This window comes from Polypterus senegalus, chromosome 3 (genome assembly GCF_016835505.1).
Source record: "Polypterus senegalus isolate Bchr_013 chromosome 3, ASM1683550v1, whole genome shotgun sequence".
NCBI lineage: Eukaryota > Metazoa > Chordata > Cladistia > Polypteriformes > Polypteridae > Polypterus > Polypterus senegalus.
The window spans coordinates 218482184-218498139 of NC_053156.1; the positions used below are offsets into that span (position 1 = coordinate 218482184).

At 40.8% G+C, this 15956-nt stretch overlaps 1 protein-coding gene across 1 annotated transcript in view; it reads right to left on the minus strand.

Moving 5' to 3' along the window:
* Positions 1 to 14815, minus strand: part of slc41a1 (solute carrier family 41 member 1) — a 69002-nt gene extending 54187 nt beyond the window's left edge. Inside the window, exons 1-2 of the mRNA XM_039748491.1 lie at positions 14577 to 14815; positions 8992 to 10239 (exon numbers count right to left, since the gene is read on the minus strand). Of these exons, the coding sequence (XP_039604425.1) occupies positions 8992 to 9390 (399 nt within the window). The 5' untranslated portion in view covers positions 9391 to 10239; positions 14577 to 14815. The remainder of the gene's footprint in view (positions 1 to 8991; positions 10240 to 14576) is intronic.
* Between the last annotated feature and the right edge of the window lie 1141 nt (positions 14816 to 15956).

Sequence of the window (15956 nt, forward strand, 5' to 3'; positions counted from 1 at the left end):
ACCTGCTTATCCACAGCAGGGTTGTGGGAAATCTGGATCCTGTCCCTGCACAGGGTTTCTGCCAGCCTATCACAAGGTGTTACCTTTAAATCATTATAGAATATTACCCAAGCAATGCCTTGTAACTGTATTATATACTATCCAAAGTATGTTTCGTTGTGTTCAGGTGAGCACTTTAGAGAATGTTTTTTTTTTAATTCCAGTTAAAAGCAGAGTTTCAGGGACAAGAGCATGAGAGAGCCAGTTTTAAGAGTTGTTTCCTTTGATCAAATGGGCAAAAGGTCAAATAGAGAGCTATGAAATAGAAGCATGGATACCTGCAAATAGGAGAGCACAAGAAAACACAGTTGCATATGAAGCTCGGTGACATTTGTCATTTGGCTGCTGGAAAAAAAAAAGTTTCCTTGTAACTGGATAGCCAAACTCATCTTACAGTCAAAGGGGCTGACCTCACAGAATATACAGCCTGGGACATCAGTGCTTACTGTTATTTTTAACAGGGAGATGCAAGTCCATGCTGCACAGCCTTCTGTCAAGGAGGCTCAGGACTACTGCTAGTTACCCTTCATCTAACATTTTGGACACCCATATATCAACATTCTAAAGGACACCTGCTTCCAAAAAAGTGAATGGCACTGGTCAGGGGATATAAGAGTGGGTATTATTTATTTGTTTATTTATTTTTTGACAAATTGAAAGCAGGTGATATCTAATGCTGACAGCTAATTGAAGTGTAAGAGGTGAAAGGGTTACACGTCCCCTGCATGTATCCTTTTCACTCCTCCTTCTGCCACTCCTCTTAGTGGCATCACTGCCAACAGAACTCTGTGTTCAGACTCGGATCAGATGGTTTACCAGGCGGGATGCATGTGGACACAGACGACAGCAGCGAGCCACGTGTGAACCTCAGCTATTTTCCGCACGTTTTCAAGCCATAGCAGCAGGCTGAAGGGGACAGCTTCATGAAATCAAGCTGCAGCAGAGTCTCAGGCCAAACTAAGATGTATATGTTCATCTATAGTTGAGTCCATGTCAGTTTACTTAAAGATAAAAGACATGCACAGGTTCAAGATACCCAAGAGCAATATTATTCTGAAATTCAAGTACTAGTTTGCAAATAAATAGCAGCTACTTAGAACACCCCAAAAATATTTATTTTTGAAATACTATGCATATGTTAAATGTTTAGGCACTCAAAACTAAACTTAAGGAAAAACTGCCACACAGATTAGCTTTGTCGCCTCAAAGCTCATGTAAGTTCAACTTTAATCCAGGTTTGTACACTTTCTATGTAGGCTGTAGTTTGTATATTTTTCCCTGTGTACCCTGTTGTCTTTTTCTCATATCTCCTGTAACTTGAAACTCTAAACTGGCCCAGTGCAAGAAAGTGTAAATGTATGGAAGACCGAAGGCTGAAGTTTTTTTCTGGCCTTATGTGAAATTGTGTCAGGATAGGTGCCAAGCTCTATAACCCTATAAATAAATTAAATTGACTCTAAAATGGACAAATAGACAATTACCCTTTCTTTTGAGAGCTCTTCCAAAATACGAAGGTTGCGTTTATAAAACTACATCTTGATTCCCAAATCAGAATTGGTGAAGATATATGATCCGATGTGTGTGGTGTTTACATGATGCATTCGAGATGTGGCCTAAGCATTTATTTAATACATTCCCAATAAATTGAAAATGTTTGTGCTGTATTTGTGTTGTGATTTACAATGCAAGTAAAGATTAAAACAAATATTCCATGTTTTAGAATCAGACCTTGTTTTCAAAATATGGCAAGTCAGTGCAGAAGGGCTATGGCATTACATGCTGTGATTTTCTCCACCTCCTTTCAGACAAGAATTTGGATACACAGCATGAGTCAAGAGTGGTGGGATGGTATTGCTTACTATTTTGATGACTACCAACAGCCATAGAACTTTCAATTGAGATAACATTTCAGTCCTTCTGCATCCAAAATTGTGCTTCCTCACTGCACCACTGACCATTTGCTTCATCTGCCATGATTCTTTAAACATGTAGCAATTGCGTAGTGGCAGCACTGCTGCCTTACAGTAAGGGTAAGGAGACCAGGGTTTGGGTCCCAGGTGTTCCCTGCATGGAATGTCCATGTTCTTCCTGTGTCCACATGAGTTTTCTCTCACAGCCCAAAGACATGCAGGTTAGATGAATTGGTGATGCTAAGTTGGTTCTGATATGTGCGTTTGCTCACCCTGAGAAAGGCTGATGCACCATCCAGGGAATGTTCCTGTATTGGGCCCAATGCTTGCTAGGATAGCCCTGCTCTGGATAAGCAAGATTGTAAAATAGATGGATGGACAAGCAAAAAGGTCATGGAATCAAGCCACCTTGTTTGTTTGAAAATGTCATCCGTTTCAACTCAGATCGGATATGGGTGATTGGAACTTAATAGCAATTTAGTACCACATTCAAAAGTGGGTTCTATTTGATGTCCAAAAAATGCAGTTTTGGGTGTTTAGATTGGCAAGCACATGTAGATAGGGGCCATCCTGGAAGCTCCAAAATGAAAAGCAATGCCACCCCAAACAGAGATGGGAACTATCACTATCTTCATCTCCTTTATGCCATCTCCTTTCCTATCTGCAGTTCAGAAACTATCCAGTTGGACAATAGTGACCCAGCTTCTGCTTCCACCACGAGTCCCTATCCTCACCCCCAGAACACCTTCTGAGTCAGCACTATAAAGATCACAAAGCCACTGGAAGTTGGCGTTCATTCAAGGACCAGGTGGAAAGATTGATCCCTCATCTTTATTTTTAAACTTATTGGCTGTATGACGTACTGTATGTATTGTGCCTTAGCATGCACTTTCCTTTGACCATTTTTGAAACTATGTCATTACACAGTATTACCTGCTGGTAGCCAAACCTTTTTACATTTACTGTTTCTTTTTTTTTTTTGATCTTACAATGCCACCTCAAATCAGTGTCCAGATATTTATAAATAAATAAATAAATCACAGAATCGTGTCACATTGGAGTGTTAGTATAAATGTTCTCTTATATACCACTGTTCTGGAGTGAAAAGAAGATGAAGAAATTCCAGTTTCCCAGACACCTTCTGGATAATTTAGATACAGTAAATTAGCTAAATGCCCAATATTTTATATTTACACTTTAACTCTTTCAGGGCTGATGTCGAGTTTTGTCAAAAGGATGAGATGACAATGGTAATCAACTGTAAACTGTGACAAAACCAACCATTATGTTTTAGTTGGACTCTCGTTGCTAGAAGGAAAGTTAGCTTCATTGGTTTGACCGAGATTTCCTGCACTCGTGTGAGTAGTAAGGCGCAAACAATGGCAAAATGGCACTGACATAATGGCGAGAGATCAAAGCGAATGCGCAAAGCGAAATATTCTGTGGACGAAGTTTTGCCTATTCTTATCTCTGAACTGGACTTGTCGGACTCCAATTTTGATACAAGTGATCGAAAACGAATGTGAGGTTCCAGCTTCAGCTGACTGGTCCCCAGCTAATTGTGGTGCTGAACAGGTTCATGTAGCTGACATGGCTATGGCAGTTTTCGCCAGGAGGACTGCCACTTAACAATGATAAGAGGTAGAAATCAGATTGCAATGCACAGCGACCAGTAAAGGCAGCCTGGCAGCAAGCCTGCCGCACATTCTTGGCAAACTGGCGGCCACAGCATGCAGCAACAGATGTTTAATGTTGATTTCTGTGTAAAACCATTGCTTTTCAGAAACTATGTTTTTTGAAAAAAATATTCAGCCCTCAAAGAGTTAATGTCATTCGCATTCTCTGAAAGGACTCCAAAAACGTTATCTTAGACAATGCTGAAGGTACTGTATAACACTATTTGGCTGACCCCTAATGCCAAGCAAATAGCGGCTATACAGAGAATGGGAAATGCCAGATGTGTAAACTAGAGTCAGGGGTTGAAGAGGAAGATACGATATATTTAATGCATAATAAAGAAAGCGATTTTTTTTCCTGCTCCACAAATTACTCCAATGACTCACAAGAAAACTACAGAGCATGTTGAAAGTATACCAATTTATGTGATGTGATGTCTGATAAAATTGTATTATAACCAGAGAAACCTTGTTTAAAACCTAATACCAGAAACACTGCAAAATTTCAAAGTGGCTTTTGTAATATAGCTGTACACTAAGCATATTTTGAGGTGAGTTGTGCCGGTAATGCTCATTGTGAATTACAGTATGTGTGCAAGTTGGCAGAGCTTATTAAGAAGATATTTTGTAGCTCCCTGTAGTTTTATCACCATTGACAAAGGGTCACACATCAAGCTGCTGTGTAAATGGCTACATTAATTTCAGGCAAAACACACACTGTACCTGTACAGTAATTAACGGCAACCAATGTCTTAGTAGATTTGGTTGATATATTCTTTACTCAGCTGTCTTATAACGTGAGAATTCTTTTGATGAGCCTTTTTCTTGTGTTTTCATCCATTTACATCCTGAAGTATTTTCCTAACATATTTTACCATAAGGTTTCACGAACTGAAAGTGCATCAGGTATGCTGATTTGTGTTTTCATAAAAAAAAAAATTAACAGAGAGTGCTGCTTGTTAGTTGGACATGCAAGTAAAGACCCTGTCACATTAGATGGATTTTTCAAGCAAATTTCTGTCACATACATTATTTACACAATCGATACAGTGACTCTGTGATGGTCACTGAATGAGCACAAGGTTGGTTATGCCCAGTGTAACCTCCTGCCCAGAGAGACCTGCTCTACATCTTTTTACACTTCTAAATTCACTTTCATATTGATCAACACCCATTTCGTCCACTGTATTTCTTTTCTGCCTCACACAATTTGCCATCCTTCACACAAGTATCACACAACTATCTATGTAGTTTCAGACACATTTATTGCAATTCAGGGTTACAGGGGCACACCCTCATCAAACAGCACTGGGTAAGAGGCAGGAAAAAATCCTTCATGGGGTGCCAGTTCATCACTGGGCACACTCATTCTCACTGGGCCAAGAACTGCCAATTAACCGAACACATAAAAACATCTAGTATGGAAATAAAGATACAGATTTGCTGTAGGTATCCATAGGTGTATATAAATGTACTGTATCTATATCTATCTATATATTGTATATACTGTATAGCCTTACTGAAATCAGCAGGAGGGAGAACAGAACATGGGTAGTTAGGCTCAAGTGAATTACAAAAACTTAAATGTTAAATGCACCCTCACCCCTTATTTAACTCTCTGAACTGGCTTCTTCATTAAAAAAATGTGGTGTAGGAAGGCATCTTCGAGACGATGAGATGCTAGTCTATCACAGAATCCACTCACCCTGGGACAATTCACATTCAACAATTAAACTTAATCCGATGTCACATTAAGGGAATCTCTAGTCATAGGGTGGTATGCCAGACTTGATGACTGATTGCTGATCTTGTTCCCGGACCATGTTGATTTAAACGACTGAAAATGTCAAATTTAGCCAATAACATGCTTTCTAGTGGGGTAAATGCTGTATGAAGGTTTAAAATGTACATCAAGTTCAGCCTTAATCTCAGCCTTTTTTTTTCTTTTTTCCAATCTTACGTGGTACGTAAAACACAAGATATCAGACACAAGCCTCTGTTCTGTCTGTGAGGTCCAAAACACCTGCATTCCTTATTACTTGTCACTACCTCTGTTCTGTCTGTGAGGTCCAAAACACCTGGATTCCTTATTCTTCATCACTGCATTCTATGCAATGTACCTCTGGATGAGTATTCATTGGTTGACAGCTGTCATGCACATAAAGTCCACCCTTACGACTAAAGACAAAATCAAACCAGTGAGTCATTGATTAGTTTGTGTGAGTCACTGTGCATGTCACACTACACGATTGACTTCCACAGCAGTACGACACTGACAGCCTTTGACTCAACTGACTCGTAAATTAAGGCTACATAACCAGAATGTCCTGAAAACCCATAAAGAAGTAAATAGATTACATGCAAATGGTAGCTGGAATTGAAATTAAATGCAAATCTCTGGAGCTGAAAGGCATCAAAACAGTGCACTACCACCACAAACATCTTACTGAGCTGCAAAATACACAACCCCATCCTGTTCATCTGGATGCAGCGCTGACAGAAGGGAGGGCTAAATATTTGTGGTGGAGCTAATTTCATCATTATTGAAGATTAGATGGTTATTTCCATGTTTATAACATTTATATTAGACATAAAACCCCCAAGTATCCTGCTCCGCTTCCACACAATATTATAATTTGCAGAGCCGCAAAGCAACGATGACAATGCAGTTTTAGGACATAACAACAGATCAGTTGTAGGGCGGCAGTTTTAGTAAGGACGTTAATGTATTGGGTTGATGTACTTAGGCTTTGTGTAAACAGCATCCATATTTTTCAAGAGTTAAACTTTACACCAAACATAAGATACTTGGTTCAATGTATATGTAACTAACAATTTACCTATTAGATTTTTTTGCCAAACTACATACATAGCCCTCTTCAATATCCACACGAATAAATGTTCTTATGTATACAAACTTACACCCTACAACTGCTGTCCTAAAACTACGCTGACATTAAGGCACTGTACCTCTGCAAATAGATTCTTCTCGTTCCTCGAGTTCTAGCGAGGACAACAGCCAGAGTGAATGTTTGGGTCGGGGCTATAGAATGCTAATTCACACATAGTTTTTACAACTATTTTAATGAGAATTAATTTGTGAACACAAAAAAATTATATGCATGTGTGATGCCATCAGCCTCTTTCATTTCAATATATAAAGTGTATGTGCAAGTGAAAGTCCTGCCAGTCTGATTTATGATTCTCATTCACTCATTTATGATTCTGATTCTTTCTAGTTAAAACTAGAACTCTGTCATTGACCTTTCATTATAAAAGTACAATACAGTTACACCACATTTACAGTATATTACAATATTTTAATTGCTTGTTTTGTACAATTTGTCACTAGAATTTTTTAAATAGAATAAGCATAATATTAAGCTAATTATGTTTATGCCCCTTTGTACATTCAACAAATAAGTCATACAAAACGGAACCGTATAAAAATATTTCTCTCATTCTTATGAATTATTTTGTTTTCAACTTTACTTTCGAATACAGCTTTGCAAACATAATGCAAGGCGGGGTGTTGGGGTCGTGTTTGAAGTAAAGAACAATGGTAGCATGGAGAATCTCGGAAAGAGCTTGAATTTCAGCTTCACCACCATAAACCCCAGATGTTGCCATGTATTGATAGTACTCATGACTTGTTGTGATAACTCGACTTGCGTTGGAAAGAACAACAGGAAGAACATCTCCAAATCTGTCCCAATGTGATGCAATGAAATCTACTGCCCTATGTCATAGTGAGAGTGCATTGCCTTTGTCAACCATTTGGGTCAAGAAATAGCCCAATGATAGGAACATGCAGTTGCCGGATCCCGGAATAGAGATGATGTTGTACAAAAACCCATCGAGAGAGAAGACACTGTCGTTCATTTTATAACAAAGGCTTAGGAAACAACCGTCGCAGTATAACGGAAATAGCAAGGAGCAAAACCAATGCCAATGGTCGAGAGAGTACCTTCCTGTAGCAGGCTACAGAAAGACTCCCAGGCGCAAACCTGGCCGAAGTGAAAGGTCATGTGGTGAGGCTAGATATAGGGTGATGACGTGACACCAATGGGGTCATTAGTGAGGAGCGGGGAACACGGTAGTGCGAAGGAGGAATAGGAATTGAGAAAAATGGCATGGGGGTGTATGGGAGGCCGCAGGCAGCGTGGGGAAGGGTTTGGAAGAGGACGAATAGAAATCAAGAAATGCCATGTGGGCTGCGTGTGGGGGGGGGACCGGTTTTGAAGAGGAAGCAGGACAAACCAACAGGAATCGAGAAATGCCATTTGGGGTGCATGTGGGGGGGACCAGTTTTGAAGAGGAAGCAGGGTGAACCAGAAGAGAAATATATATGAGATAATAATTACTATCATGATTAATATTTAATAAATATACATTATAATAAATATATAATAGTTAATTTGCAATTAATTGAAGGGAAATACCCCCACAAATGTTTTGTTTTTAACTACTAATAAATCAAACAAATCGATGAATTTAATCTGGTAGTGCAGAAGAATAAAATCAGTAAAGTTATTCGAAATTGTCATCACTAGTCGGGGCTCATTTGAAAGTTTTTGTAGGTTAGATATAGTGTTGTAAATGTGACATTGTGGCAGACCAGGGGAGAGAGCTTATTCCAGACACTATCTCCCGTGGAACGCTAGAGGACAGCCCCCTTAGCTTGGAGCGGGGCCACGGGTTTGAAGCATGGAAGCTCAACCCTGCTGGGGCTCGTGGCCACAGCTAGGGGGCAACTGGACATTTCCTGAGCCCTATTTACCAGCACTTCCTCCACACCTGGGAGTACTGCTGAAAGAAGCTCATTGGACACCTGAAGTGCTTCCGGGTGTAGTATAAAAGGAGCCAGCCACCACTACCGAGGAACCAGATTCAGGAGGAGGTGGATAAAGCTTGCTGGGAGAGGAGTGGAGGCAGATAAAGAGAAAGAAAGAGAATAGAAGAAAAGGTCTGGGCTTTGGTGCTGTTTATTTATGTTGTGCTTCTGTGGGGAGCAAGAAAAGCACTCCCCATGTGAATAAATGTGTGTTGTATGGCAAACTCATGTCTCTGCCGGTCTGTGTAGAGACTGGGGTGGCTGGAACGCCCCTGGGCTTCACAACTTGGATTATATATAATATGGTAAATGAAAATCAAGCCCCACGCCAAACATTTCCACCCCTACCCAAGTTATGCAGGCTTCTGAAAGGATAGCAGGAGGGGCTGAATGCTTGAGGAGAGGCTAATTTGGTAGTTTCCCAAGGTTTGATATAACATGATAAAGTGTGGACACGCTATTTCTGCAGAAATATTAAAAGTAAGTGACAGAAAAACGGTAAGTATGAAGAATGGGGCAGGGCACACCTTACCTGCACAACGTCCAGCACCATTCCAGCAGCTACTGTCCCAAATCCTGCCAGCAAGAAAGGGAAAAGTACTTGTAGTCCAATGGAAAAAGAGGTCTCCTTGAGCGGCGCCGCTGGGGCCTGGCTCTGGTCCGTGCTGACATCGTCACTATCATTACTCTGACTGCCGTTCTCCAAAAGCGCATCTTCCTCCCGCACACCCTTTGCGTTGGCCCGCGATTCCATGAGCACCATTTCTGTCCGATCCCCATCAAGCCCATCTACTCCTCGCCCTGGGAAGTCAGTCAGTTGCACCGGCTCATCTGGGGGCAGGGCTGCCAAGGTCGGGTGCACCAGGGGGCTAGCCTGGTGGTAGGCAAGCACGACCGCCTCCTTTTTGGAATCTACTGTATTCACAGACATGTCTGGGATTGATTCTCAAATTAAATTTAAAAAAGAAGTTGGTTATTTGAAATTAATTGAGGATATCCCATTATGAATAGTTTTTTTTTTTTACAGATGTATGTATTGTAAGCCAATGGCTTTGACAGGAAAACAAGTCCATAAAGACTATAAAGTTGGCATCCTGTGTGCAGATGAGGATGAAGCACAGTACACACCTAAAGGCGATGGCTCCTTTTGTTGCAGAAGCACCCCAGATTGGTAAACTGACAAATATAAGATGTGTCCGTTTTGCTCTTTCACTTTTAGCTTGTGCAGTCCTTCTGTGCTTCTGTCTAACATCCGTGCAGAACAAGGGGATATCCCCACAAAATGCTTAAAGAGCTGTCGTCTGGATGCATTTCAATGTGTTTGTCCCAAAGTGCCCTCGCTGGCTTGGAACGGGGTCTTTAACAGCTTCTTCCCATCCCCCCTGGATCTGTAGTCCAAAGTCAACAGAAGAAAAAAATAATATATTTATATATACACGGAAAGAAAAAGCCTTCAGTGTGAGAAATAGCGGGTGGCGTTTGGTGTATCACATAGTAAAAGAAATAAATGAAGGCACTTCGTTACAGTAACTTGGCAGCATTGAGGATCAGAGCCAAGTAAAAAGTCCTATTTTGTTTTTCTGCCGAGCCCTTCCTTCGACGCCTCTCCCCTTCAATGAATTTAGGTTCTGTTCAGCAGCCAAAGTTAGTCGCTAGCCACTCTGCAGTCGAAGAGGCTCACCTTTCAACACGTGGACGCGCACACTTCATTTAAAGGAGAAGAACCTTCAGGGCGGCAATAACGTGTGGTGGGTATTAAAAGGGGGGCAAATCAGTCCTCCTAAAAGCAAAAGAAAGTATAAAGGCATGATCAATAAAACCGCAGGCTCGTCTGCATGTCATATTCTATTTACTGAAAACGCGGCCACAAAAGCAACACATACTGTATTGAAGCTCCTGAATGTTATGTGCTATTTATGGCAAGTAGCCTGACTAATGACCCAGGGGAACCGAGTATTACGCTACAGTAAATTACGTTTGTCTCTGGCCCATAATGTACAGTAATGGCCACTGTTATATTTGCCATATTGTAGTAACCTGTCTACAAAACAACATGTGGCAGTTCAGCTGAGGTCAAACACATACTGAGCTCGATAAACTACAGCAGACCAATGACGAACTCAGCGATCTTACTTAGGTGACTAAACACATAACCTGGGCAGAAAACCTTATATGATATTTACAGATGAAAAACATTCTCGTTGTAGCAGATATGTCTCTGAGGATCACAATTTATTAGGAAGAACTCAGAATGGAGATTATTATAGCTATCATTTTTATAACCAATTAAATGTAAACCTGACCAACACTAGACGGGATGCCAGGGCATCATAACCCGGGGTGTCGTTTGATGGAGTAAGGACGATTCCAAGGGCCTCTGACTAGCAAAGGCCATCAGAATACTTTTAACATAATTTTATACATTTTTATTACCCAGTTACTAAAATTAAATTTAAAAGAAAAACTTAACTACCGTTTAGAAATGTAAAAGTAGCAATCCAGAAACGCTCTATATTGTAACACCCACCCCCTAATTTGCCAGAATGGTTTATCCCGGTCCTCACAAACTACATTTCGTAGACTGGGAAAGCACACACTTGCCGGCCAAAGTTTGATGCGTTCTTTTTGTGATTGAACTGAGATACAGAAACTAAATTCCAGGCTCCAGGAAAGAAAGACAAGAAAACCTTGGACGAGAATCGATAAGGAGACAGTTCGTCACACCCAGGTTTTCACCCAAAAAAAGCGAAAAAAGAAAAGGTCAGTTTAATGACGTTAGTCCACTCAGCAAACTTAGTGCTAACGAATTTGTTTTCAGGATAGTTTAATCCAACCCAATATCCAAAACACTAGAAAGAAACTAATTAGAAGACAGTTTAAACAAGCCATGCAGGAATATGCTTATTACAGCGTAATTGACGAGGAACACACTTTATAACAATAAATTAAAAAAAGACAAGTCTGTTGCTGAAGTACTGCGGTGGGTTGGCGCCATGCCCGGTATTGGTTCCTGCCTTGCGCCCTGTGTTGGCTGGAATTGGCTCCAGCAGACCCCCGTGAACCTGTGTTCGGATTCAACGGGTTGGAAAATGGATGGATGGATGTTGCTGAAGTGCTAGGCTGTTTTTTTTAACGTTTGTTTACTCGTTTATCTGTAAATAGTCAAACTTATTTTAAACGATTTAAGTTACTTTAAAAAAACTGCTAAAAAACTTATAAAGGCTAAACATTTATATGTTAAAACATTTAGTGTATTCGATTACTTTATTTGTGGCTTCAAGGAGCAAAAAGCCGCTTAGCTAGAGAAAAATAAAATAATGACTAAAATTTGATTTTGCAAGCAATCATGGGCAATTTTGTTTGGGCTTCATATGTGCAGTGCGGGCATTAATGCGCATATTTATTTTGGATCACGTCACTCTGTACTTAGGATGGTATTTTCAAACGCCCCTTACATTTGAAGGCTGCAGCATCCAAGCAACATGCAGAGTTATAAACACTTCCTGTTTTACAGACTTGCGAGTAAAAAAAAGTAAAAATATTAATCATGCAGCGAAGCGCTGTGTCTTTGCACGAGTTTCGTAAGGATTTCAGTTTCTTTTCATTGTTGATTTTACGTCTCGCCACCGTAAGGTGTTTTTGTTCATCTAGCCATTACTTCTTGAGTGATGACATGACTGCTGTGCAGTTGCTTCTCTTGTATATCAGGCATCTTTGCGGGATTTGACGGATTTTATTTTTATATAAAACAGTTACACAAGTGTCTCTATTATTTTTCTGTTCTTGTTCTTGGTTTTGGCGCCGTTACCATAGTAATAATATAAGGAAAAGCGAGTGTTAAGCTAAGTTCGGATATATTTTAATATTTACATATTTTTAGTTTGTATACTGCAATCTCATTTTTTTGATAATTTGTCAGCCCCAGTAAGTATATGACTTAAAGCAATCAAACAAAACTATAGAACCCCAATATTCCTAGGTGAAAGTCCATACAGACACGGGGAGAGTATGCAAACTTCGTGTGGAAAACTAACGGAAACACTGGACGTCACTGGACGCTTACTACCGCGCCACCCTGCAGCCCACAAGCTAGCCATACTGGACTTTGCATACAAAGCTTTTAACGCGTTAAAATGTTATTAAAGCGTTAAGGTCTGTGAGCGCGACAAAGGCGCTATATAAATAAAATGTATTATTATGGTTGTGATAAGCTATTTGGCAAGGTTCATTTTCACAGCACACCTCAAGCAGCCGTAATCCACGTTTTAAATTCACTGGAGTTCTAGTAGAAAATTCAACCACAGAGAAGGCTGGCAGTCGCCCTGAGCATTCGGTTCCTCCGGCACGTTCATTTTAGTAGAGTGAACGTGTACCGTCTAACCTGGAGCCCCCCCTCAGGTTAGGTCAGGGGGTGTTTGCATTATTTTAAACACAATTGAGCTCGCATGGTCGCTTCTGAACAGGAAGATCGCTGAATGTAAGCTATTGTTTCGCTTGGTGTCAAAAAATAAAACTGAAAAAACTGGTCATTCGATGTCAGCACACATTGCATGGGGGAAAACAACAACAACACGATCACACACACACAAGTCTGCACAGCTCATTCACTCGCGCTCACCTGTTAGCTGATTCGCTCAATCCTTTGCTTGCTTTCTTTCCGCTGGTCACGGTCGCTGTGACAACGGGTCAAGCTGGACTGACCAGGCATCAGCAATCTCCCGCTCCTTCAGGGGAATTCCCGTGCGCTCCCAAACATGCCCAGCGGTACAATCTCACAGCACCTCCACCCCTTTTCCTCCCAACTAGCGTGTGCTGGATCTACATCTGGATCTTTTTTTGCGATGAGCTAGCAGCTGGTCGCCTCCTCAGGAGGGCGCCCTGGAGGCGTCGTAAATGAGTATCTAAGCCCCCTCAGCTCCTTGGAGTAGTTAACTGAAGTCTCGATACGAAGATGCGGCGGTCTTATTGCTTAGCTTTTCACATGATTAGAGACTGTGCCTTAGCTTCATTTCGACCGCTTGTATTAGCGATCTCATCAGGCGCTTTCCAGATGGCATTGGTAAAGTAACTAATCAATGTCATTCCTGGAGGTACTACTGTTTTGGTATATAAACCGGGCAATTTCCAGATTTACTCACTTCCACTTAAGAAATTCAAACACATTAATTTCATATCATGCTTTTCCATACTGATGGGCTGTTTGCACAAAGTTTATGTACACCATTGTTTTACAATGGCGGCACGGACGGGTAGGTGACTGCTTTAGGGTCACACTGTCAGTCGAAGGCGGAGACTAAGCCGCCAACTTTATAGTTTAAATGTCAGTGTATTTCCATAGGGCAACGTTTTCTGCCAAATTTACTTAAATGTACCGGGGAGATTATTGCCCACATCAATCTTTTTCTGTTTATACTGGTTCTTTTATACTATATCCAGTTATATTTACCGATGATCGAAAGCCAAAATGAAAAGTCATAATCGTAAATTTCACACTAGGACCTGAGAGATGGAATAGTTCGATCCTACATCAGCACTCTCTCTGGGTCACACGTGGGAGGGGAAAATAACCTTTTTCATAGTCGTGTTAACTTAACATTCAAAGATCAATCAGATCTTCATCCGCTACTCAATGATCACGCCATTCTTTGACGAATTATGACATTTAAATCCAAGTTACTTCATCGCATTTTTGAGACTTTCTATGAAGAAAGTCTTATTTAAAAAAATACAACTTTATTCAAGCTCTTGATCAATTTAAGGTTCCTCTGTCTTACGCATTGTAGATCACTAGTCGTCCATTTACATAAATAGTAGGCTACTATAAGACGCGGCAAAAACAAGGCTAACAAGTTGCTCTGTAGAAACAGCTGTTCGCTCCTTGTGAACTTCCAGGAAGTTTAGTAGGTAGGGTCGGCCTTTGTAATGAGAGGTCATGAATTACCAAGCCGTCTAGATGACCTTATGCCTGCTGGTTCAAACTCGCTTTCACTGTTGTACCCTCGGTATCATCCCGCTCTGGAATTAGCCGATAACAGAATCCCGTTAGTTTCAAACAGGTATCGATTTGCGATTTTTCTTTCTCATTCATTCTGTGAACTTCACGGCTTCTTTACTTACCCGGTTTTCCACACTGGCGTCGCGTAGCGTTTCACCATCTCCTTCATAGTAGCGTCTTCCATTCCGATTTCCCCCTCTTGTCACAGCTTTTCAAACAGACGTGTGCTATCGATCGTGCCCAGTGCGGCGCAGCCAAGCTACGAGTCAGCGCTACTGATTGATACGCAGGCTTACTTGCTCACACCCTCATCTCGTACACGCCTCCTCTCCGATCCCGTTACATTGTCCCAGTCCTTTCTTCCGCATCTCCGACAGTATATAATAGCTCATCTACTGTGGAAGGAAGTAGAGGGGCGTAGCTCAGACGGCTGGCGCTCGGCGATTCTCACCAATCACAACACACTTCGACTTTCCGCCTCCCAGCGCGTTGAAGCAAGGCAAGGCAATGCACTGCGGCGGCTCGCAGAGCACAAACGTGATTCTGCATTTCACTTTATTTTATTATCTTTAGTCGGGACAGCTAAGCAAGTGAAAGAATATGGAGGAATATTTCGGACAAAATGAAATAAATAAATAAATGCGTAAATAAATAAAAGTACTGTGAAATGTGAGCATAAATAAATAAATGTGTCATGAAATGACAGCCTTAATAAATAAATATGTCATGAAATGAGAGCATAAATAAATAAATGTGTCACGAAATATGTTTTTCGTTGCTTATTTATTTATTTCATTTTGTCCGTAACATTCCTGCAAACCGTCATGAAATACGGCTTGAAATAAAACTGTCACTTTCACTCATCAAAGTTGAGAGGGTGGGCTCTAACACGCCCTCTAGTTACTGATTGGTGAATCGATAGCACAAGAATTAATTAGAAAAATGCTTACTACTGCCGATTAAATGGATTCTGCCGAAGATATTACGTATTTCAGAGAGAGAATTGAAGATTTATCGGAAGAAATTACAATGTTGGCGGCCCTTTTAGAACTGAGTATTTGACCCTTGTTTTACGAGTAGAAAGTCAGTTGCATATTCGCAGCTACTTTTTCAAACAACTGTACAGCTCTGATCAGTGGTAAAGTTGTTCAGTTCAAAATATTAGGTGGAGCTGCTTTAGGCATTCCATGTCAAAGTGCCTAAACTAATACAGCCGTTGCAGCTTACCGTATATCAAACTGGCTCATTCGTCTTGTGATCGTCTTCTCTGATACATCATACAGAACTGCAATCTGTTATACTTTTAAACCGCATAACAGAAGGTGTTCTATTGACTCAGCTGGAAGGTCAAAGGATGGACATCCAGAGCAGGGTACTGCATCACCTGAACTGCAGTGTAGTAGAGTCTGTTCCACCTGTTCTTTGATAATTTCAAAAACAGTTTCATCTATATCGGAGTCTAAAAGGGCCGCCAACATTGTAATTTCTTCCGATAAATCTTC